The following is a 25,792-nucleotide window of genomic DNA, read 5'->3' on the forward strand; positions in this document are numbered from 1 at the left end:
CGTCTTATCTCCCTTCAAATGATGTAAACTCTTGAAGGTAGAGACTGTTCAAATTTTGTCTTTGTAGGTACTTAATAAATGATTGCTGATTGATTGAAGATAAGGAAGATTATTCAGACAGCAATGAGAAAGATAGATTGAAGAGGAAAGAGATTGCTAGGAGAAGGACTAGTTTGATGCTATTACAGTAGTCTAGGTAAGAAGAAATGAAGACCTGAACTGGGGCTATTGCAATGGAAGTCAATGAAAAGGAAAATTATTTCAGAGGTAGACTTACTAATATATGGCAATTAATTGAATCTTGGGATGTGAGAGAAGAAAAAGTCAAAGGTAACTGAGGTTTTAAGCTTAGATGACTGGCAAGGTGGCAGCACCCATCAACGGAAAAGGGAGAAGGGTGGGGAGATAATCAGTTCTAGACATGTTGAGTTTGAGATGCCAATGGAATTTTCAGATGGTGCTAACAGGCAGTTAGATATACAAGATTAAATCTCTGTGGAGAAATGTTTTTATTCATTCATTTCAATTGTGTCTGACTCTTTGTGATCCCATTTGGGATTTTCTTGGCAAAGATTTGTCATTTCCTTCTCCAGCTCATTTTACAGATGAGGAAACTGAGGTAAAAGGGGTTAAGTGACTTGCTCAGGGTCACACAGCTAGTAAGTATCTGAGACCAGATTTAAACTCAGGAAGACTCATTTTCCTGACTCCAGGCTGGGCTCTCTATCCACTGTACCACCTAGCTATCCTATGAGGGGAATCTAGGAAAGATTAAAAACTAATGATCTTCTGTGAGAAAATAATTGAATCCATGGAAATAAGTGAAAGTAACAAAATGCATAGTTTAGAAAGTGAAAAGGAGCAGGTAAAAACAGAACCTTTAGGTACACATTCAAGAATTTAGTGTCATCGCATGAGACAGGGTAGTATCAACCAGAAAGTTGAGAGAAGAATCATGAGAATGCAACGTTGTGAGAGCCAAAAGGGACCCCAAAAAGGACAGACTTGGTGGTAAAGGAGGTCACTAATGGCCTTGAAGAGAGCAGCCTCAGTGAAATGGTGGAGGGAAATGACAAATGATAAGGGGTTAAAGAGGAGGTGGGTGTTAAGGAAATAGAATCTAATTGCTTCTGGGAGTAGTAGGGTCAAGTAAAGAATGGGGTGACCTGTTTTTTTAGATTAGAGAAGCCCTGAGCATATTTGTAGCATGTAGACAGGAACCAGTAAAATGGGCGAGAGAAGGAGAATGATTGATGGATCTGGATAATCCTTTTTAGAGAATTTAGAAGAGTTGAAGAAGTTCAAATCAGATGACTTTAATCTCTTCATTAAAATAGGAATCAAGATCATCTGCTGAAAATGAGAAGGGAATGGGTGAATCAAGTTGAAGGCATGCGGAAAGAAGAGAAGGTTTGCAACACCTGTTATGGGGAATGTATAATAAGGAATGAATAAAAAGATTGCTATGTTAGCCATGAGGGTCTACTTAAGGTTAGATAGAATAGCTTTGTAGTGGACATGGTCTTATGATTTTTCTCCAGCAGCATTTTGGCTACTTGGGAATAGAAGCGAATTAAAATTCAATAAACATTTATTAAGCACTGAGGATACAAAGACAAAAACAAATGGTCCCTTGCCCCAAGGAGTTTACATTCTAATGGAATACAACAAGTAAATACTCTATAATTTGAGGAAGAAGAGTACACTAACATTTATTATGGAAGGTTTGCATTGGGAGATAGCACCTAGTCTAAAGCTTGAAGGAAACTAATGATTCCCAAAAATGGAGATGAGGAGAAAGTATATTTCAGGCATGAGGGAAGAAAGACAACTTGTAAAAAGGTATGGAGGGGGCAGCTAGGTGGCACAATGGATAAAGCACTGACCCTGGATTCAAGAGGACCTGAGTTCAAATGCCGCTTCAAACACTTGACACTAGCTGTGTGATCTTGGGCAAGTCATTTAATCCTTATTTCCCCACCACCCTCCACCCCAAAAAAGGTATGAAGGTAGAGGATACAATACCTAAACTGAAAAGTATCATATTGGTTTATTTGTCTGGAACATAAAGTGTATAAAGGAGAGTAAAGTGAAATCAGTCTGGAAGGATAAACTGAAACTAAATTATGAGGACTTTAAATACTAAATTAAGAATTTTCATACTTTATCCTACAGGTGATAAGAAGCCACTGAAAATTCTTAAGTGATATTGTCAGACCTATGCTTTAGGATGATAATTTTTAGCAACTGTGTGAAAGATGGATTGGAGAAGGGAGAAATTGGAATCAGGGAGGCCCATTAAGAGGCTTTTGCTGTAATTCAAGTGAGAGTTTGGCATCCTGGAGCTGCAACTCTCTCCACCCTACTGAGGTCATGCTCTCTGAAGCTGCCTTTCCTCAGTTTATCTAGTTTGAACTCTCTCAGCTCCAGCTGGATGCATTGGTGGTTAGAGGTCCAGTTTCTTAGATGATATGGATAATTAGAAAGACAGGAAGAAAGAGAAAAGAGAGAATGGTTTTTCCTCTGGACTTTCTCCCCACCTCCCTTTACTGACTTCTAGTTATAGACACAAGAATCTGGCTACTCAAAGCACTCCCAAAGCTTAGTTCTTGAAGCAATTGCTGGAATCATCTTCTCTGATATACAGGATGGGCCAAAAGCCATGATGTTTTAATAACTTTTTGAAAATTATTTTTCTTTATTTTTTACCATTTACGAGATTCAGTTTTCACATATAATGTAAATTAATTTCCTATATATGCTGAATGTGATGCTATGATATTGTAAATTAAAAACAAAAAAATAAAGGAGTTATTAAATATTGAAAAACCTTTGTGACGTTTAGCCCACCCTGTACATAGATCCAAAGATGTGTCTAATTCTTTCAACCAATCCCAATGCAACTCTTTTTATCTCATTTCATCCAATGATTATTTTTTTTTTACTCCTTCAAAACTTAACTATGTTTTTTCCACATGTATCTTATGCTTTTGATTTTGCTGCTCAATCAAAGAGGCAATTTCACCTGATGAATATATCAGGGCATAGCACATCTCATGAGTTATATTAATTAGGATATAAAGTTAATCCCTTACAAAGGGATTAGAAAGTACTTAAAAAGTACTTTGGTCAAGAGATTTAGCAACTGAGAAAGCTATTTGGTAGAGAAACTCAATAACTAATAAAGATCAGTGGAGTCTGATCTATGAACAAGGTAAAAATTTCATTAATATATTCATAAGCCAAATGAAAACTGAGGTTCACATGTATACTCATCTTACTTTGTGCATCTCATTTTAAAATGCAGATAAATGAAGCTGCTAAAAAAGGAATGAAATTTGTTGGATTTATAACACAACGTTGTACTAAGTCTAAAGTTTGCAATGGCACCAGCCCTGATGGAGATGTAGAATCGGAATCAACCCTATACAGAATTCAAGGGCACCAGAGACACAATTCAGATGAAAACTGTAAAACTTGGAATGAAGGAACTTTGAGTGGGCAGTCTTCTGAAAGTGGAATTGAAGAAGAAATTCACCATGAAAGTGGATCATGGCAAATGGGAAGAGAAGGAAGTCCTGTTCCCTCTAAATCAAGAAAGGGAGAAGGTAAAAAAAAAGAAAGAAAGAAAGAAAGAAAGAAAGAGCTAGGATGCATTCCTAAGTTAAATTTAGAAAAGTGTGACTTTTTGAAAGGGGGAGAAAGCAAACAGGTAAGAGAATGAATTCTGAAAGCTTTTTTTAAAGAACTGACATGTGTGTAGTACTACACCTACATAATGTCATTGGGTCCTCACCCCACTCTGAGAGATGAGTGCTACTAATGTGATAATGCCCATTTTACAGATGAAAAAAGTGAGGCTGAGTGATTAAATAGCTCATCTCTAGTGAGCCAGCTAGTAAATGTAAGAGACAAGGCCCAACCCAGGTCTCTGCTGATTCCATCACTGCCCTTCCAAAAGCACTGAACAATTTAAAATATTCAGAACTAAAACGAACCCTAAAAATCGCATAGTCCAACCTCTCCATTTTACATATGATATGAGAAAACTAAGGCTTTAAAAATGTTTTGCCAGAGATCCAAGGGAAAGGGGCCTCCTGACTTCCACTAGGCCATAATATAAACCTCTGAGCTTTTTAAAAAAAGTCATTACAGGGGGCAGCTAGATGGCACAGTGGATAGAGCACCGGCCCTGGAGTCAGGAATACCTGAGTTCAAATCCGGCCTCAGACACTTAACACTTACTAGCTGTGTGACCCTGGGCAAGTCACTTAACCCCAATTGCCTCACTTAAAAAAAAAAGTCATTACAATAAAACTAAATCTCTTTATCACGATATTTGCATATTAGCACCATTTATAAATACCTGTAATGGGCAGCTGTGACCCATGTGAAACAACTGTTCTTCAAAATTTCACTAACTGAACTTTAACTTGTATATCATATACAAACAAAAAGCCTAATGAAATTTTACCATTTTTAAGGAAATTTGTTTTGTCACTAATGTTCAATCCTGTGAAGTCATTTCTTTTTTTTTTAGTGAGGCAATTGGGGTTAAGTGACTTGCCCAGGGTCACACAGCTAGTAAGTGTTAAGTGTCTGAGGCCAGATTTGAACTCAGGTACTCCTGAATCCAGGGCCAGTGCTCTATCCACTGCTCCACCTAGCTGCCCAGCAGTGCATTTTTTTAAATTCATATGGCAAAGAAAGTAGAAATAATAAGAAGAAAATTGTTATTTTAAAGCAAAATTATAGTATCTGCTTGTAGCTATTTGCATTTAAAGGACAGTTGCACAAATAGTAGGTTATAGTAAATTATAGTAAAAGCATAAAAATTATGAAATTATTGTTTTCAAAATTCATGCATCAATTAACACAGTTGATGCACCTGGTCTTTTTAGCCATTCCTGCGGCAAAAAGGAGAATAATTGCAAAGTAAGCAGGAATTCTACCTTCCATTTCCCAAAAAGATTTGCCATCTATATTCATTTGACTTGTGCATGTGTGCCTAGTGAAAATGAACAGGAAAATGAATTAGAGAAATGGGGGAAATGAAGGGAGGCAAGAAGATTAGAGTCCAAAGAAGGAATAAATAAATCAGAATAATTACCACCCAGAGGCCCAATCTTCTTGAAGTCATTTGGGGGAAGATTAGAAACTTGCCAAATTTACCAAATTTTTTTGTGCTGAAACTAAAGAAATTTCAGCACTGCAGTAAAATTGTAGAATATCTGTAATGGTATATTTCAGCCATGATTACTTAATAGTTATTTGATGACTATGTGACAGGGATCCATACACAGCAGAAGGATTGAGGTCAGGGAGGAGGGAGTAGGGAAGGGCAAGCATAACTAAGCACCTACTATGTGTCAGGTATTGTGCTAAATGCTTCACAAGTAGAGCCCATGATGAAAGCCTATAAATCATTTTGTGTATGAAACAGAAACACTCTCTACCTTTCTACAACTGTTCTTTTCTACTTTAATGGATCTATGACCTCATCAATGTGGGTGTTTCCCTCTAACAGTATAGATCCATACATACCTCCTCAGTCCTGTGCAACTCTTGTCCCGGTCATCTTATAAATCTTCCACATGTTGAGATCCACTCAACATGCTGGGAGCCTTCCCCTGAATCTCTTGGCATTATTTGGATATCTCTGGAATCCATAGGCCGTCCAAGTTTTCTGTCATGTTTGCTACATGACTAGCCTGCCTTCTTTTCCTGTTATGTATGTTTCTTATTGTATCCATTAAGCCATTTCACTTGTGTAATTTTTCATTGGTAATAGATTACAGCTTCCTCATACCCAGCATGTGCATGTCCATTTCCTTTCATGACCCTTAAACCCAAAGACTTTGTCTTTGGAGACTGGTATCCTATAACTCAATGCCATACCAGAAAAGCGCTCATCTTTAAAATATGGGACTGTTAAGGGCTAAAATTCTAGCTAAACTGTCTAAAATATCTAATGAGTGGTCGCCAATCAATTACAAGCTTTAGCAAGAGTTAGACTTTTAAGCATTTATTAAGGAGAATAAGAATTTGGTAAAGAGAGAAAGGCCTAGATTCCTATCTATTAAAGGGAGAGCACATTTCTAGCTCCCTTCTCCGCCAGCGTCCTCAGGAAAGAGCCCCTTCGTCTCCTCCTTCCTCCTCCCACTAGTCCGCGTCACTTCCTGATACCAAAGAAAAGACGCCTGGTCTTGCCCTCAAAGACCTTCGCTTCATGGGCAGAACTCTTCTACAGTTAGTATCCAGCAGGTGGCGTTATTCCAATCGTTAGAGTACTTGGTTACAAAGAGAAGCATGGCATCATGAAAAACACTGTACAATTTCCCATAGGAATCCAGGCCATTGTCTTTTTATTTTTTTATTTTTTTTTAATTTTTTATTTTTTGCAGGGCAATGAGGGTTAAGTGACTTGCCCAGGGTCACACAGCTAATAAGTGTCAAGTGTCTGAGGCAGGATTTGAACTCAGGTACTCCTGAATCCAGGGCCGGTGCTTTACTACTGCGCCATCTAGCTGCCCCCCAGGCCATTGTCTTTTCAGGTCTGGGCATAAATCATTGTCCATCTGCAGCTTCTATCCAAGATTTGGCTACTCGTGGACCATCTCTATGAGTTGTCTATCCAATTGCATATAGACTGGACAGTAGACATTCTTCATTAATACATTTGGTTTTTCTTGTGTGCATAGGCAAACAGAACTTTTTTCCTTTTTTTTTTTTTCCAAGCAGAACTTTTTTGAATGATCATGGATTTGATTTTGGAGATGCTGAGTTTGCTACAGTCAGCAAAATGTCATCCACAAATGGAAATATCTAAAGGATATCACTATCTGTAGATATTTATTAGAGTTAAAAACTGATAAAGAAAAGATAGACACCGCTCTCCAACTTAACACAGCATTCAGAGAGGTCCTGTTTTATGAACACTTGACTTAGAAAATAACCCATGTGGGGGGCAGCTAGGTGGCACAGTGGATAAAGCACCAGCCCTGGATTCAGGAGGACCTGAGTTCAAATTCGGCCTCAGATACGTGACATTTACTAGCTATGTGACCCTGGGCAAGTCATTTAACCCTCATCGCCCTGAAAAGAAAAAACAAAAATAAAAACAAACCCGAAAATAACCCAGGTGTATGCACTGCTGCTTCTACCACCCCTCCCTGACACCAATGTCAGCTCCAGCCTGGCTCATCATCTCTTAGTGGTGTTCCCTTTGCTTTGAAGTTCTTTTGCAACATTTCTGTGGAAGTCAGTAGAGCAACTGCATAACCAACCCCATTCACTACCTCTTTCCTGCTGGAAACCTTTTGCCTTAAATTCCATTGATACTGTCCAGTTGCCATACTCTCCAATTCTTTACCACTCTTCTACCCCTCTGAGAGCACAGGGAGGCTCAGGATTTGGGAACTCAAGCTACTTATGACAAATGGGATCAAAGATAAATCTCTTCACCTCTCTGGGCCTTGAAATCTGTAAAATGAGGGATCTAGACTAGAAGACTTCTAAGGTCCCTTGCCAATTTCAGTGTATGGTCCTTTAATTCTTAAATCGAGCTCTTAGTACTACTTTTAATATTCTTTAGTTATATTACAAGTTCAGTACTACAGTCTTTTGGACAAGCCTTGGAACCCTAACCTTTATAGCATTGTTCCTATGGGAAAATATGCTCCAAATTCCAAGCTGACTTAAAAATATCCTTTGAACCACAACCTATTCATAATTTGGAGGCTGTCCATGTTAGTAATGGACAGCAAACATCTTGCATACCTTTGCACACAGACCCCAACTATAGTATAAAGCCAGTCTTTTTTCAATGCAGTCTCCAAGGGTAGACTAAGTTGTTGTGGTAAAACTCTTTCAGAGAGTACCTTCAATATGACTCTATTATAATAAATTGTGTACTGCAGTCAGTATAAGAGAATTGTTGCCATTTAGTCATTTTTTCATTGGCCACTATCTACCAACTTCTAAAACATAGCCTGCAGATGTGCATCAAGGAAATAAGCCTATGAAAAAGCCATTTGTGTCTTAAGATTTTACTTATGAGCAGTATGTGAAAATCTTAGACAAACTCTCCCATTTGATACATCACTTTTACCCTTTTGAGGTTTACTGGCATCCTGTGATCCTTAACTAAACATGAAACTGGCACTAAATACTACATGAAGAAATAGCTAGTGTATAATCATGACTTCATATCCATTTAAAAGGATTTGAATGTGTAGTGTGCTCTGGATCCCTTTTCTGAGCCAGGTTGCTACATCAGGTTTCAAGTGTACTGTACCCTGAGAGGTTAAAGGGCAATCTCCTCTCAATTGCTATTGGCTCAACACTCAACCATCTGTGTTCTTCCCATTTTAGGCCAATGACTAGCATCCCAGTTCCATTTAACCACTTAATCTCAACTGGCTTTTACAAAGAGACATTCAAAGACATGGCAAAAAACAAACATTTCCCTGAATTCCTCAGGACATAATGCGCACACACACACCCCATCTCAGTGGGTGGAGGAATGGGAGAATTGGGCTAAAAATTTAACTCAGTTTCTTGATTCCACTAAGTTTAAACCAAAAGTCACATCACTCCAAATAATTTCTTCAACTGGGCTAGGGTCCCTGTCACTCCCAAATATCTCGTCTCATTCCTCTGATATTGGACTGGCTACAACACCCAGCCTGGATTATAACTCCCATATTCCTATAATTCACTTGCCTGGCTCAGATCAGATTCCAATCCCTGTACTTGTAAAGGAAAAGATTGAACAAACAGTCCAAAGAAGCCCCATTTTATGGCCATAGGGGACAGGAAGAGGGTAGGCCCCATATCTTTTCTTCCAGCATGGTCTCGCCACTGTACTGCAAGAGTGAAGAAGTCACCTTGCTCCCCCATATGCAAAGGCACCAAAAGAGAGGCAAAGAGGAAGTCATGGAAACTGCAAGGCTTTATTGATTTCCTCCAAAGCCAATCAAAAAACCTCCCCTTCACCATGTGGTTTAACCATATTGAACCAGTTACTAAACATCCATCCATCCAAGGCACTTCTCTTACATGTCATCATGATTCTCCTTGAAGCAGTATCTCTCGTATCCTGTGTGGACAGACACCATCGGCTCCCCAGTGTCCTCCACGTGAAAACTTGATATGAATAAGCCGATGGGATCTAAACAAGTGCCATATCTGCATTACAGGTGGTTTTGTGCTTTGCTTCCAGTGATCAAGAATGGCCAGTCTTCCCCAAAATGGATAATACTGAATATACACATATTGTTGATTGTTTAGGGGCCTGATTCCTCTTTTAGCATTAAAGAAAACACCCTTAGGGCAGCCAGGTGGTGCAGTGGCTAAAGTATTGGCCCTGGATTCAGGAGGACCTGAATTCAAATCAGGCCTCAGATACTTGACACTTACTAGCTGTGTGACCCTGGGCAAGTCACTTAACCCTCATTGCCCTGCAAAAAAATTTTTAAAAAGAAAAGAAAAGAAAGAAAACACCCTTATAAGAAAGCAAGGACTATAGTAAATTGATATTATTTCCACCTAATTTCATGGAATCCTATTATAATGCTAGTAGTGGCAATTGAAGGCAATACCTGTATCATAAAATCTCTAAGTCACAGTGAGAAAACTATACTGTATGACGTTATTTATGAAGGAGGCATGATTTGACCTTCAAGATCCTTAAATCAAAAGTATAGCTTCAGGGCAGCTAGGTGGTACAGTGGATAGAGTACCAGCCCTGGATTCAGGAGGACCTGAGTTCAAATCTGGCCTCAGATGCTTTGTGACCTCTGGGCAAGTCACTTAACCCCAATTGCCTCACCAAAAAAAAAAAAAAAGTTTAGCTTCTACCAACTAAATCCTTCTACTAACTAAAAATCCATAGGGCTCTCTCCTAAACTTTGTTCTCCATCATCTACACATCAGCACATTGTTCAGTCACCATACACACCAATCTCCTGGCTCTGCTTATCTCACGATGCATCTCCCTCTCCCTTTTTCCCTACTCCAGTTCATGTAACCAGAGCCACCCAGGCGTGCAAGGATAAAAGACATGTATGGAGAAAGAGTGTCATCTCCCGTTCTCCTACCTCATTTAATCCCATATTGGTTCTCAGACTCACTATCAATATCCATTTCCCACTACTGTAAAATCAATTTACTATATTTTCTATTCCTTTCAATTGTGAGTCCAAGATGTTGTTGATTTTACTGAAAACTTTCAGACGCCATTTATCAAAGTTGTTCTTCAGTCATGCCCAACTCTGTGACCCTGAGGACCAACTGTTCATGGGGTTTTCTTGGCAAAGACACTGGAGTGGTTTGCCATTTCCTTTTCTAGTTTTATACAGGCAGGGGTTAACTGATTTGCCCAAGGTTACACACCTAGTAAATGTCTGAAATTTGAACTCTGGTCTTTCTGACTCCAGGTCCAGAGCTCTATCCACTGTGCACCTTGCTGCCATTTATCAAACTAGTTTGCTGTTATTTAAATTACTTTTTTTTTCTTGTTTTTTTGTTTTTGTTTTTGTTTTTGTTTTTGTTTTTGTTTTAGTGAGGCAATTGGGGTTAAGTGACTCGCCCAGGGTCACACAGCTAGTAAGTGTTAAGTGTCTGAGGCCGGATTTGAACTCAGGTACTCCTGACTCCAGGGCCAGTGCTCTATCCACTGTGCCACCTAGCTGCCCCTATTTAAATTACTTTTGAAAGACTTCCCTAAAAGATGAAGTTGTTTATTTTTCTTTTTTCTCTATCTCCTGGATATTCATCTTCAGACAACAAATTATATACAGTCTTCAATGTTTTTGATGATGAATCAACATGCTGGACCTATCAGGAAGGCATTCTATCAATGAAAGTCACAAGAAAAGGATCCGTAATTAGTACACTAGATGCTGACTGGCTAGAGCTGACTACATTTTATTATAAACAAGGATTGTCCTTAATTGATTCTTTTGTATCCTGGGAAACTTCTAAAGGTAAGACTTACTTCAGAAAGTGATCATGTGATATAAAAATATTTTGCGACTGTATCAAGAATTGTGTTTTGATCAGCCTTAAGTGCTTGAGGGCAGGAACTGAGGGTTTGGGGTTTGGTTTGGTTTGGTTTTGGTTTTTTGGTCTTTGTAGTCCCATCACTTAACACAATGCCTTGTACATAGCAAGTACTTAATAAATGTTAAATGAATGGAGTGCTATGACCAATATGAGGAGATGTAATTTCTAAGGGAATTGCATGGCCAATGGCACAGAGGTATGAAGATTTAATCCAGTAATTCCTTCACCTGCCATGGGCAGCAAAATGGACACCTACTATACACAGAGGCACTTCTAATAAATACTTGCCATTTGATAATTCCTTTTTGAAATAAACACACCATTATGGCCACACAGGTAAAGTTTACAATAATTCCAGTTAGTAGTCATCACAACAGTTCAGTCAAGAATTCATGAAGGGTAATGGCTAGGAAAGGGAAAGTGATTGATCTAGAAGATAATTTAGGCAAAATAAAACTCTATCATTATCATGGGTTTTGGGGAGGATTGGTAGTTTTGGGGGGGCAATGAGGGTTACGTGACTTCCCCAGGGTCACACAGCTAGTAACTGTCAAGAGTCTGAGGTCGGATTTGAACTCAGGTCCTCCTGAATCCAGGGCTGGTGCTTTATCCACTGTGCCACCTAGCTGCTCATTATCATGGTTTTAAGTGCTTTGAACTGAGCATTTTTAATTGTAAGGCTTATTTTGCTCCCTCCTTTTAAAAATTTTCCTTTCTTTCTTTTTAATTTTTAGAGTAGCTCCATTTTTCTTATGTTAAGATAATGGGTAATTGTCTTTGGAGTCTTTTTGAAATAACTTGTTTTTTTTCCTCTAGTTGTCTCTATATTTCAAATCTAGGGAATTACTCTACGCCAGATTGTCTTTATGAATGTGTGTCATCATACATGTATCGCCATATGTAGTAGTTAATGTCCAAGTGTATAATATTATCCACAGTTTAGAGATAAGTTATGTCATATTATAATTGGTGTTAGACCTTTTCTATAAATTGGATTTTATGAGTAAGTAATGATAAAGAAAAGAGTTCTAAGGTGTGACCTTTTAAATTGCTTTTCTTCCTTTCTCTTAATCTCTCATTAATCCCAAAAAACCCTAAGTAATTTTTTAGAGGAAATGTGAAAACCAGGAGAAGTTGGTCAGGTGGATGAGAAGAGACAGAAGTAGTAGGGAGATTAGAGATGTGGGTAGAGATGTATAATAGCAAATGCATTGGACTTGGACTTAGGACATATGATTTTGATCTCCACTTTGACATTTACTAGCTGTGTGACCTAAGAAGAATTACTTATCCTCTCTGAGTTTCAATTTTTTCATCACAAGTTGAAGATAACAATAGTTGCACTGCATTTTACAAGATATTGTTAGGAAGGGTCCCAGTTATGAATTATTGTTACTCTAATTGGAAATAAAGAAAACCAGAATAAGAGCATTATCTCAGCGGTGATAAAGAGATAAATTTTTAAAAAAGTAAATGAAATAAGAAAAACTCAACTTGCATTACAAAGATTTATTTAGAAATATTTTACATGAGTGCAACTTTTAAAACATTTTGGAAGAGTCAGTACTAACAAAAGTTCACATCACAGTAAGTCATATTACTCAGTAACAAAGATGCTTGTATGAAGCCTTTAGTATGATTCTGAAATACACAAATAGCATAATCAAAACAGGAGGTTGCTGACTATTAAAGAATCTTTTCTGTTTGGGCCTTTTAGGGCATGTAGCTGCAATATTTCTATTCATAGATCATTTAGTTGGACAACTGTTTACCTTTCATAGAATTACACATACAGCTCAAGAGTCCAAGTTGGGGCCTTCTTTAGTTAGTTTCCATCTTTTTACAGAAGGGGAAAGAAAAGTATTCCCTTTGCTGACTCTCTCAGGCATCCCTTGCCTTGGGCCCTTGCCTGATTGCAACAAAATTAGCCTCAACAGATGCTATCCCAAAGCGACTCTGTGGGTCTTTTGTGTTTCAAAGCCTCCCAAGCTATTTACAGTCAGGGCTTAAGGGAAAATCATCACTCTCAGCAGCTATGAAATGTCTCATTAGACATTTTACATAGCCTGCTTTACAAGAACAGAGCCCCTAACTAGCCTCAGCCATTTGGCAGTTTGACTGTTGGGTGTGTCATTAGAGACTTCACTAAAAGTGTGTAAAGGCTCTCCAGATGCCCCAATATGGAGGGAGACTGTGAAAAAATGTCTGAAACATCTGGAAAATAACTTTAAAGGGACCACAGCTGAACTCAGTTACTGAATTCAGTATTGTTTGACATTTCTGTCATTGAAAACTACCTGGGTGAGTTATTCATTCATATTACTTACTATTTGTTTCAGGCTTCATGAGCAATGTTATAAAAGAGTTAAATGAATGGATGTTACAAAGTCAGCACACTATGGGAATAGACATTTCACTTGAAGACAAGAGCAAAAACCAGGCATTGCCTCCCAAGATTAAATCTATTTCTCTTAAAACATTCCAACTCAACTGAGGTGCATGGGTAATAGGAAGACCTGCCACCAAAAGAGGGTGTCCTCCCTCCCTTCTTGCCTTTCCCCTTCGTTCCTTTCCCCAACCTTGACCACCCATTTTGGCTGCTCTGCAGTTCACAGGTACTTGGATGAGATGGGAGTCACCAGCTCTATTCTTTCTGATGAGATAGAGAACTGTAGGCCTTACATTTACCCTGCCATCGTTTCCTAAAATTCTCCAGACTTTAACTTTCGTTCTGTTTCTATGCCCTGAAGACCCCTAGCATTGTTATCTGACTCACTGATATAATCTGATGACCCCTACTCCTTACCATATTCCCCTCAACTGATGTACCTACCCTCAGGGTTTCCAGGCCTTTCCATCAGCCCTGAATCTGAGCTTTCTTTTATGTATTGTCTCTTTCAATTAATGTGTGATCTCTTTGAGAGCTGAGACCATCCTTCTTCTTCTGTCCTTATAACTAGCCCTTAGCATAGTGCTAGGCACATAGTAAGTGTTTTGATAAATGCCTTTTTCACTCATTCTTCCTTTTAAAAAAAACAGTTCTTTATTATATGTGATAGCTTTTTAGAAGGAAATAAAGGAGGAATACAAGGGAAAATGTAGGAAATGTAAATATAAAGGATATTAATAAAATCTATTTTTTTAAAAAGGAAGAAAATCTTTAATGTGGTACTTAATTAGGTCAAAAGTATTTGTTTGGGTTTTTAAAAATTATCAGTACAGTAGTATCTTGTGTCTCTTCTAAAGTTCATTCATTTAAGGCATTTAAGGTGGACTGGTATGATATGGAGTACCATTTGGGAAAACATGGCTATTCCCTTTCATACCTTTATCAAGAATACCCTAGTATGTATGTAGATTGGTTTCATAAAGGAAAGTAGGCATCGGGTTTGGTTTGTTCAGTTGTTTCAGTTGTATCCAATTCTGTGTGTCCCCATTTAGGATTTTCTTGGCAAAGATACTGGAGTGGTTTGCCATTTCCTTCTCCAGCTCATTTTACAGATGAGGAAACTGAGGCAAACAGGGTTAAGTGGCTTGCCCAGGGTCACATGGCTAGTAAGTGCCTGTGGCCAGATTTTGACTCAGGCCTTCCTGACTCCAAACCATTGAGCAACCTAGCTGCCCCACAGGGGCTGGTAGTTACTGGTGTTTTCTGAATTTCATTTTTTTAGAGCAATAAGATTTGTGACTTTTTTCCTAAGCATTTGATATCCTCTCTTCTCTCAGATATCTTAAGAATTAACTCCTGACTGTCTTCAAAACTGTGTCACCTCAAACTTTCTTAGTATATACTTGGAAAAAATCCAGTTGTTCTTCTTGTCCTTGTTTCTTTCAGTGCAATTTTTGGTTCCTCATGTAGCCCTTCAGGGACTATAATACTAGAGTCCAAATAGGGTGTTTCCACTATCGTTGATGGAAAAAATAGTTTGTGAAAATAACTTTGATAGATCTTTTCCATTGGTATCTTCCTTCCAGTTTCATCCTTAAAGGGTTTTTTACCTTTAAGGTTAAATAGAGCAAAAGGAAGGAAGAAAGGAAGGAGGGAAGGAGGGAGGGAGGGAGGGAAGGAAAAAAGATGGATGAGAGGTTATAGATGGGTAGGTGGGTGGGTAGATGATAGATGGATGGATGGATGGATGGATGGATGGATGGATGGATGGATGGATGGATGGATGGATGGGGCACTTGGGTGGCACAGTGAATAAAGTACTGGTCCTGGAGTCAGGAGGACTTGGGTTCAAATCTCACCTCAGATAATTATTAACTATGTGACCCTGGGCAAGTCACTTAACCACAATTGCTTTAAACATCCAGAACTATCTCCAGTCATCCTGATGTATATCTTGCCACTGGACCCAGATAGCTCTGGAGAAGAGATTGAGGTTTGTGACCTTGCACAGCTCTCCCTTATTTAAATCCAATTCAGTGCAAGTCATGACATCACCCAGATGTCATGGTCCTCTTTGAGAACGAAGGACAAGCAACAATGGATATAGACATATGTATGTATGTATATGTGTGTATATACACATACATATAGTGAAATTATATGTTTAACATTAATGATTTGTCATAATTGGGTTGCTTATAAGATTTTCATAAAATTGTTTTTCTCTCTCCCACCTCTTATTGTGCTATGAGATGCTGCTTGTTTTAAAGACTCTCTAATCTCATTGCTATGGATGCTACCTCTAATAAGACAGATATTTTGTCATGGTTTTGATTAGTTGTAATTCTTCCTGAGGAATGTGATCTAATCAACACTGTTATTTTTGCCAATAGTGCAGATCACAATGCATTCATACCTTCTCATCCTCTGTAACTCTTGTCCATGTCTTCCCATAAATCCTCCATAAGGGATGCAGCCAGCCCTCTGGAGGACTTTCTCTAGATGTTTTGACATCATTTGAGGCTGATCACCATTTATCTCTCACTCTCGCTTCCTTTTCCAGTCACACCTTAAAATCCTTTACAGCAGCTATATTGCACATCATCATTGGTCCTGCATAGTTATCAACTCACACCCCAATGCATTCTCCTTGGAGCAACCCTGAATTTAAAGTTGATAAAAACTGGAAGATTCCATGACTAACAAGATCATGGGAAGGATAATGTTTGGCCTTTGCATGAAGGAAAAGCCTGGAATCATTTAAAGCAACTTAATTTCAATCTACCACAATCCATTCAGCAGATATTTATTAATCACCCTTCATGACCAAGGTGTTCTGCTGGATGCTTGGGGTACAAAGATGAAAAACAACAAATTCCTTGACCTCCAAGGATCAAATAAGATAATATTTGTAAAGCATTTACCATAGTGTCTGGCACCCAGAAGGTGCCTCTTTCCCCCCTTTAGGAGTTTACTATCTATTAGAGGAATATACATGAACATAGGTCTAAATCAAAGTAGAATATGATAGAGGTGCATAAGAGATCCAAAGTACTCTAGGAAAATCTGAGTAGGAGAGAACATTTTCATCTTGAGGGAATCAAGGAAGGCTTCATGGAGACGATGGGATCTAAGTTACCCTTAAAGGAAGACAAATATTACAACAGGTAGAGAGACACAAATGAATGATATGGAGGAGGATAAGAGAAGATACAGAAAGGACTGTGTAGCCCCATTTATCTAGAATGCAGAATATATAAAGTGAAATCATATGAAATGAGACTGGAAAGGTAGGTTAGCACCAGATTGTGGAGGACCTTAAATACCAGGCTAATTAGTTTGTTTAATTATGCTTTAGGCAACAGGGAACCACCAAATGTTTTTCAGCAGTGAAATAGTATGATCAGGGGTGACTAGATGGCACAGTGGATAAAGCACCAGCCCTGGATTCAGGAGTACCTGAGTTCAAATCCAGCCTCAGTCGCTTAACACTTACTAGCTGTGTGACCCTGGGCAAGTCACTTAACCCCCATTGCCCTGCAAAAAAAAAAAAAAAGAAAGAAATAGTATGATCAGACTTGAGCATTTAAAAAATTATTTTGGCAGCTATTTATGGGCTGGCTATTTTGTAATTGCTATACAATCCTTATTAGAATGATTTACATGCATATGGAAGACATCTTTGATGAGAATATGAAAAGGCAGGCTTTCCGAGGTGATTTTCTACAGCAGAAGACATCTTCATCAACATACAGTTAATTGACTGAGAAGGATATCAAATATAAGATCCTGCTGCATTTATTATTTATTGATTTTTAAAAGCATTTGACTTGGGGCAGCTAGGTGGCGCAGTGGATAGAGCACTGGCCCTGGATTCAGGAAGACCTGAGTTCAAAACCGGCCTCAGACCCTTGACACTTACTAGCCGTGTGACCCTCGGCAAGTCACTTAATCCCAATTGCCTCACCAAAAAAAAAAAAAAAAGCATTTGACTTACAGCAAAATGAAACTTTTTTGAGTCCTCTAGCAAAGTATCTCCCATACTTATCAAGATTATACAAGATTCCTTGATAGTTGAAACCATGGAATGTCTTTGTTCATTGATCTCATCATTAATATCAAATGAAAAATAAAACAGGAAGATACCTGTTCATTAATGGCACAGTTCTTTTGTGAAAGATGCCCTATGCAGAACTGAAATAGGAGAAGAATTTTCCATAAATGATGAGAGCATCTAAATGCTCTCGTTTGCAGCTGACATTGTGTTGTTTGCCTCAGGTCCCAAAATACTATAGAGTCTCCTCAGTGAGTATCATGACCACTCCAAAGAGATCAGCCTCATAATTACAAAGAAAAAAGCAAATATATGAACAATTATGTCCCAACTATGACAAGTACCTGTATGGAATAACTCAATGGCTGGGGCAGCAGTTGGTGCATGTCAGACAGAATGAAGATGAGAAGTATGCTTGGCCCAAAACTGAATAGGAAGAGGAGAGTGGAATGTTTTGCAAAATTCTGTCTACAATCCCGAGCAGAGCCCTGGTATAGAAACCCATCTTTTTAACCTTGATGTTATAGTGCTTGCTACAAATCAGGTAGAACCACCATCTCCAAGGAATCAACATTGTAAGTGACCTTGCATAAGTAAGTTGCAACCTGTTATCAATGATGATGTGCACTCAAGAATTAGACACAAGATATCCTCCAGGAAATACGTAATCAGAAAGGGAGGGGAACCATTCACATACCAAGAGCAAGCAAAATTGCTTGGACCACCTGAGTGGTTACCCTGGTATCCATTGAATGCTTTTTTAAAGCCTAGAAAAAGGTCTTCGGGTCATGGAATCATAAGATGATAGCAATTTGAGCTTCAAGGAACCCTAAGATTTTAGAGACCCTCATTTTAGAGCTATGAAAACTGAGGTGCAGAGAGACTAAATGAAATGTCACACAGCTAACAAGTAGCAGAGATTTAGATTCAAATTGAATCTAAGTACAGTCCCCTGTCCCACACTGCGGTAAATCCTTTATAAACATTTCTATTAAGAGGATAAGAATAATAAATATGGATTGTAATTTGTACCTCTTTAAGTTTTAGCCACATTGATGAGATTATGTATTTACTGAGATATGAGGGATGGATTAAAGAGGGCAAAGGTTAGAGATAGACTGACCATTTTGGAGTCTATTCAAATATAATTCCTTATGAAGGAGGAGATAAAGGCCCAAAGCAGGGTGAGGGCAGTATGAGTGAGAGGTACTAGAGAGGTAGAATCAGTAGGACATGTAAACTAACTGTAAGTGAAAGAGAAGGAAGAATCAAATGTTATTCTAAAAGTTCTGAGCTTGTATGGCCTGGAGGATGATGGTGCCATTAATAAAATTTTTTTTTAAATAGGATGATAAATTTGGGACATAGAATCATTAGAGCTGGTAGAAACCATCTAGTCCAGACCATTTATTCTACAAATAAACTAAGGACTACTTGATGTTTGACCTGTGGCTAATACAAGCCAGAATGGAGATGCCCAGGGCTGGGCATAGAGATTTGGGAACCAGCTATAATTGAACTCAGGAATAAATGACATCACTAAGTGAGAGTATAATGAAAGAAGAGGGGCCATAAGCAAAACCTATGGGTCACCCACAGTCTTGGGCAGGAGGAGAATGATAAACCAGTGGAGATGGAGAACACATACTTATATAGGTAGAAGGACCAGAAGATGGCAGTGTAACAGAGATCATGGGAGAAAATATTTAGGAAAAAAACATAGTCAAACCTATCAAATGCTGCAGAAAGGTCAAAGGGGATGAACAAAGGGGAGAAAAGTTCATCATTTTTAGCATTTGAGAAGTTACTACTACGGTCTTGAAAAGATCAATTTCAGTAGAGTGGTAGAGTCATAGGACAATGGGTTGAGGAGTGAATGGGCGAATAAGGAGATGGGGTAGTGATTGTAGACATTTCGTTCTAGAATTTTAGCAGTGAAAGGGAGGAAAGTACTAAGTTGAAACCTTGGAACAGCAGCTATGGGCTGTTTTATAAAAAAAAAACATATTAAGGGTCTAATATGGGGATGGGGGAGAAAAAGAAAGAGTATGTCAAGTAATATATACCAGCTGAGAGAAATGATTATTAATAATCAATGATTTGGGGAGATCCAGGGTTCCCCCCTTTTTCTAAAATCTTGATTTCAAAAGTTTAGTTTCTTTTTTAATCATAAAAGTATTTTATTATTTTCCAGTTACATGTAAAGATAGTTTTCAACATTTGTTTTCATAAGATTTTTAGTTCCAAATTTTTCTCCCTCCCTCCCTTCCCTCCCCCCTCCCTAAGACAGCAAGCAATCTGATATAGATTATATATGTACAATCACATTAAACTTATTTCTGCATTAGTCATGTTGTGAAAGAAGAAACAGAACAAAAGGGAAAACCTCAAAAGAGAAAAAGCAAAAACAAAAGTAGAAATAGTATGGTTCAATCTGCATACAGAATCCACAGTTCTTTTTTCTGGGTGTGGAGAACATTTTCCATCATGAGTCCTTTGGAATTGTCTTGGATCATTGTATTGCTGAGGAGAGCTAAGTCTATCACAGTTGATTATCACACAATGTTGATGTTACTGTGTACAATGTTCTTATTCTGCTCACTTCACTCAGCATCAGTCCACTTAAGTCTTTTCAGGTTTTTCTGAAATCTGCCTCCTCATCATTTCTTATAGCACAATAGTAATCCATTACATTCATATACCATAACTTGTTCAGCCATTCCCCAATTGATGGGCATTCCCTTGATTTCCAATTCTTTGCCTCCACAAAGAGAGTTGCTATAAATATTTTTGTACATGTGGGTCAAAAGTTTAGTTTCTTGGGGGCAGCTAGGTGGCGCAATGGATAGAGCACCGGCCCTGGAGTCAGGAGGACCTGAGTTCAAATCCAGCCTCAGAAAATTAACACTTACTAGCTGTGTGACCCTGGGCAAGTCACTTAACCCCAATTGCCTCACTTTAAAAAAAAAAAAGTTTAGTTTCTTGAAGGACATTACTGATAATGAGATTGAACTGACTTTCTTTCTTGTTCAGACCCCCCCCCCCCCAGGTAAGGAAGCCATTGTGCTTTACTCTGGTTTGGGTGGGGATAAACTTTTTGAATAAATTGCCCAAGACCAGGGATAACTTAGAAGTAAATGACATAATCAAAGTTCATTTGAATAGGTTCAGCCTTCATTGTAATATTCATCCTCTCATTAATTGTTAACCAATCAGAGTTGATCACCACCCTGGGGAATACCCCTCTTCCAATGGGCATATAAACTGTGAGCCAGCCACCATGATTATCTTTGGCCAAATGACCATCCTTTTATTAAAATGCAGGCATTATTTGTAAAATGATTAAATTACCCAGAAATTATATCTCTCAAACTTTTACAATGCCACACAGCATAGTGATGAGATATATAATACCAAAAATTAATCCACTGTGGACTCAAAATTGCATTTTGTTACCATTAATACTTACTTCCATTGCCAGTCAAATAATCACATCTTAAAAAATTTTCTTTCAAATAATTTTATTTAGATTAAATTATTCTATTTCTTGAGAATTCATTACACAATATAGAAAAATTAATCAATTTTAAGAGACCCCAAAACTGAGAAACCCTCACATTTTACTATATCACCCTAGTTACCTGAGTCAATTCATCTTTCAACATACTCAATAATTATGTGTATTTGTGGAGCCTCAAATGTTAATCTCCCCACAAGGCCTGACCTAATATCACCCCTGTTCCCACTCCACTCACTTACTAACATTTCTGTTTAGAAGAAAACAAAGAAACAAATAAAAAAAGATCCCAATAAAAATACAGTCCTACAGGTTCTTGAACTGCCACCATCCCAGAGATAGAGTGAGTCAGGTTGCTACAGATTTTTCTCAAGCATGCAGGCTTGTTCTCCCAGACAGGAGGTAGAAATTTCCTGCTGAATTTAAATCACTTCTTTCCAATAAAACTAGAAACCCTCCTGTTGAAGACATACAAACCCGAGGGTGAAGGTCACAAAACCTTCATCTTCACATCATGGAATGTCAAACAAAACAACAGGCAGATTATTTACAGCGGCATAAACATCAAAATATATATATATATATATATATATATATTTGGAATGATGTCCTAGAGAAACCTTAAGCCCATACTCAAAAAATATTTAACTACTGTGGAAATCTTTGGTTTGGCACTAGAAATTGCACTTAAAGGAAGTGGGATATCTACTGTATTTAGGAAACCAGTAACCAGCTATTAAGAGGCCAAATCAAAAAAAAGTGGATACTTTTGATCCTTCTAAAAGTGATGTAGATTCTTTTGGGTATTCTACTATGAGTGAGTCATGTCAAAGAGAAATTATCTGCACCTCATGGCTGTGGACTATTGATGAAAAATTAAAACTAAAAATTATTTTAAAATATTTTATCTAGAAATAATAGTTTTAAAGTTCTTAATGTTTAGATTCCAAATAACCAAGGTTTTGCTATAACTGTTAAAATATGCACTGTTCTATAAAAACCAAAAGCTTAACCAACATTTGGCTATGTGGAGACCTTCCATAGTGCAGACCCAATAGAAAACAAAGGGGTTTCCATGTAGTACATCTAGTTTAGGACAGCTGGTTACAATTCACTATTTAAGAAACAAGTCAGAGAGGCACTCCCTCATAACTTCCTTCCCATCAGGAATCCTTCTGACAATGATTTCTGCTTTGAGTCTTCCTGTTGCTATTGTCAATGTTTTTTATTAGGCTCATTGGATTAAATACTGTCTTTTGTGTTTGTGTATTTTGAATTAATTTTGTCTTAGTATTATTTGTAGCATCATTATATCATTTCAAGGGTTGGGGGGAGGGAGAGGGAAGAATATTGTTGTTTCTCTTACTGGCCTAAATAATACATAACCAAAGTATGTGACATGAACCAAAATCTTTTCTCAAGCTGAAAGGTATTTCCTGTTGTTTCTAATTTCAGAAGACTACTTTAGGAGACTCAATACTCATTGTCTGGCTCCTTTAAAGAAAAGGGAAAATAACTATAATTTAACTAAAAAGGAGAAGAATATAATTGGGGCAACCAAAATAAGTGCTTATTAACAAATTGTTTGGGTTTTTCCTTTTCTTTTCAGCTTCCTTGAAGGTTATTTGAGGATGGCAACAGGATGATGAGAAACTACATATTTAAAACCCTTCATAAGTGTATCCTTTGTCTCCACAGATCATTTGTCCAAATCATTGGAAGGATTATTTATATATGAAGAAGAAGGTTCCGGGGTGCCAGGTTCTAACAGGAAAGGAAATGATGCAATTGTAGTAGAACAATGGACTGTCATTGAGGTAAATTGCAATTCTCTAGTAATAATTTTATTTGTACTTTTCATTTTCTAGGTTAGCATTTTTGCCGCCTCATTATTCCTAGATATATGTTTATTTCTAGTTGGAAGTTCATCAAAACTGGTTTGGCAGTCTCCTCTGAGATTTACATAATTTGTTTTATGTGTGTGTATGCATGTGTGTATGTATGTGTGTGTGCATGTATGTATGTGGTCAGATATGGCAAAATTAAACTTTTAAAAGAAACACAAATATTGAGATGAAAAATTGATAACACCATGTCCTCAAAGGATTTGACATTCTAATATAAAATCAAAAGTTTCATGGCACTTAGGCTATCTTTACACAATGCTGCAACAAATGGTTAAAAAGGAGAAATATGACATAAAGTCAGTGTCAACTAACTACTTGACTTGTGTAATAATAATAATCATATTAATTTGCATTTCTATAAGCACATACTATATGACATGAACTGTGCTAAATACTTTACAAGTATTATCTCATGATCCACACAACAACCCTGGGAGGTAGGTACTGTTATTATATCTTATTTTACAGTTGAGGAAACTGAGACAAAGAGAGGTTAAATGACTTGCCCACATCACAGACTAGTAAATGTCTGAGGCCAGATTTGACCTAAGGTATCCCTGACTGCAGGCCCGTTATTCTATTGACTGCTCCATCCTCATTCAATTAGTTTAATTTTTTTAATTCAGTTGCCTGGTTGTTTCAGTATCACTATAGGTACATGAAATTCATAATATATATTCCCTTTTGTCTGGCACAGAAATGTACACACATATATATGCACACATATATATCATGCTTCCCAATCAGATATGATATTGCTGAGAATGCTGTGCACTCTAAAGGACAGGATGACCTTGAGATTATAAGGGCCTGGCTGGCAGAATTTTACAGTGCAAATATACTCAGTTGTGTATATGAGGCTATTCCTTTCAAGACCTGTCATTTGTAGTTCTGCATTTTTAACAGATTCTCCATTTTAGATACTTCAATAGGTCTGAGACCACAATCAAAAACTTTCTAACATGGTAGAACCTTCCAGACTTTGCAATCTACTAGCATGACCATTAAGAACTCAGGATTGGGGCAGTTAGGTGGCGCAGTGGATAGAGCACCGGCCCTGGAGTCAGGAGTACCTGAGTTCAAATCCGGCCTCAGACACTTTACACTTAATAGCTGTGTGACCCTGGGCAAATCACTTAACTCCAATTGCCTCAATAAAAAAAAAAAAAGAACTCAGGATTGCCACCTTACCTCAATAAGGCACCAGAGTAAGACTTTGTGGAGGATCCATTTTCCTTTTTTAAAAATTAATACACGTTGGGGGGGGGGGCAGCTAGGTGGCTCAGTAGATAAAGCACCGGCCCTGGATTCAGGAGTACCTGAGTTCAAATCCGGCCTCAGACACTTTACACTTAATAGCTGTGTGACCCTAGGCAAGTCATTTAACCCCCATGGCCCCGCAAAAAAAAAAAAAAAAATTAATACATGTTGGGCAGCTAGGTGGCGCAGTGGATAGAGGACCAGCCCTGGAGCCAGGAGGACCTGAGTTCAAATCCACTTTCAGACACTTGACACTTACTAGCTGTATAACCCTGGGCAAGTCTCTTAACCCCAATTACCTCACCAAAAAAAACAAAAACAAAACAAAAAAATTAATACATCCTGTTTAAAATGGTCAAAGGTAGCTAGAACTAGAATTAGGATTGGCTGAGGGGAATTTTGACACTGGGCACTGAATTTAGAGCAGGTAAAAACAACTAAGCTTAGCACCTCATTAACAATAATAATTAGATAAAATTAGAAGGTATCAACTTGCTGAGCATAATTACTAACCTCCCTAGAATCACAGCTCTTTCCTGACTGAGCCTTTCTCCTGATAGAAGCCTCCCCTCATGATGTCCCAAAGTCTCCATAACCTGTGGTCCAAGGTCTCTAAGTGACTTTTTTTTTTTTTTAGTGAGGCAATTAGGGTTAAGTGACTTGCCCAGGGTCACACAGCTAGTAAGTATTAAGTGTCTCAGGTCAGATTTGAACTCAGGTACTCCTGAATCCAGGGCCGGTGTTCTATCCACTGCGCCATCTAGCTGCCCCCTCTAAGTGACTTTTAAAGTAGATTTAAGAGTGATTTTTCTTACCGTTTACCCCAGATACATTTTTTGATGCTAGCCTCAGCACTAGAATTGCTAGTTATAGCTTTGGTTGTAGGGCTTATGACTGACAGCAAATGTAACTTGTCGTTCTCATAGTTTGCCAATTCTTAACAAAAAAGGATGGGACTGTATTCTAACCTCAGTCATCTGGAACCTATAGTGGCCATTGTATTCTGAATTCTTTTGGGTTTTAGTGTCTTCATTAAGTTTTTGTAGTCAGTGAGTATTGATCCAATCTTCTTTTCTCTGCTTTCAGTTCATACAAATCTTCCTATTTTTCTCTGAATTGTTCAGACTCATCATTTTTTATAGCACAATAATAAATATTCCATTATATTCATATACCACAATTTGTTTATCCATTCCCCAATCATTTAGCTCATAATTTATTTCCAGCCTCTTTCTGACTAGTACTGTTTTTACATATACTGTATTTTACATAGATGAGACCTTTATTTTTATCATTAACCTTCCCAGTAAGAAAGCTACATGCCAAATAGTAGGATAAATGCAGAAGATCTATTTTTGATGAAACTAGAAAATACACAGGCAGTAAAGTTTTAAAGAGGGTCCCAAGCACAAACTTTTCAATTAAGTCTGAACATACAGTGAAAAAGACCTTCAGAGCCAATCTCTCATCTGCTCCCTGCCTCTTCTTCTGGTCCACAATTTCTATAGAAACTCAAAGATGGCAGTGAAAGCCTCAAGAAACAAAATTAGATCCTTCTTTCCCTCAGTTTCCCCTAGTTCATATCCCTAGCTCTTCCT

The 25,792-nt window shown here is 38.0% G+C and overlaps 1 protein-coding gene across 2 annotated transcripts in view; it reads left to right on the plus strand.

The window, feature by feature from the left end:
- Positions 1–25,792, plus strand: part of RFTN2 (raftlin family member 2) — an 85,511-nt gene that overhangs the window by 23,133 nt on the left and 36,586 nt on the right. For both annotated transcript variants that reach the window (XM_043998620.1, XM_043998619.1), the window contains exons 4-6: positions 3,308–3,608; positions 10,785–10,988; positions 22,726–22,844. In XM_043998620.1, coding sequence (XP_043854555.1) covers positions 3,308–3,608; positions 10,785–10,988; positions 22,726–22,844 — 624 coding nt within the window. The remainder of the gene's footprint in view (positions 1–3,307; positions 3,609–10,784; positions 10,989–22,725; positions 22,845–25,792) is intronic.

This window comes from Dromiciops gliroides, chromosome 3, assembly GCF_019393635.1.
Source record: "Dromiciops gliroides isolate mDroGli1 chromosome 3, mDroGli1.pri, whole genome shotgun sequence".
NCBI lineage: Eukaryota > Metazoa > Chordata > Mammalia > Microbiotheria > Microbiotheriidae > Dromiciops > Dromiciops gliroides.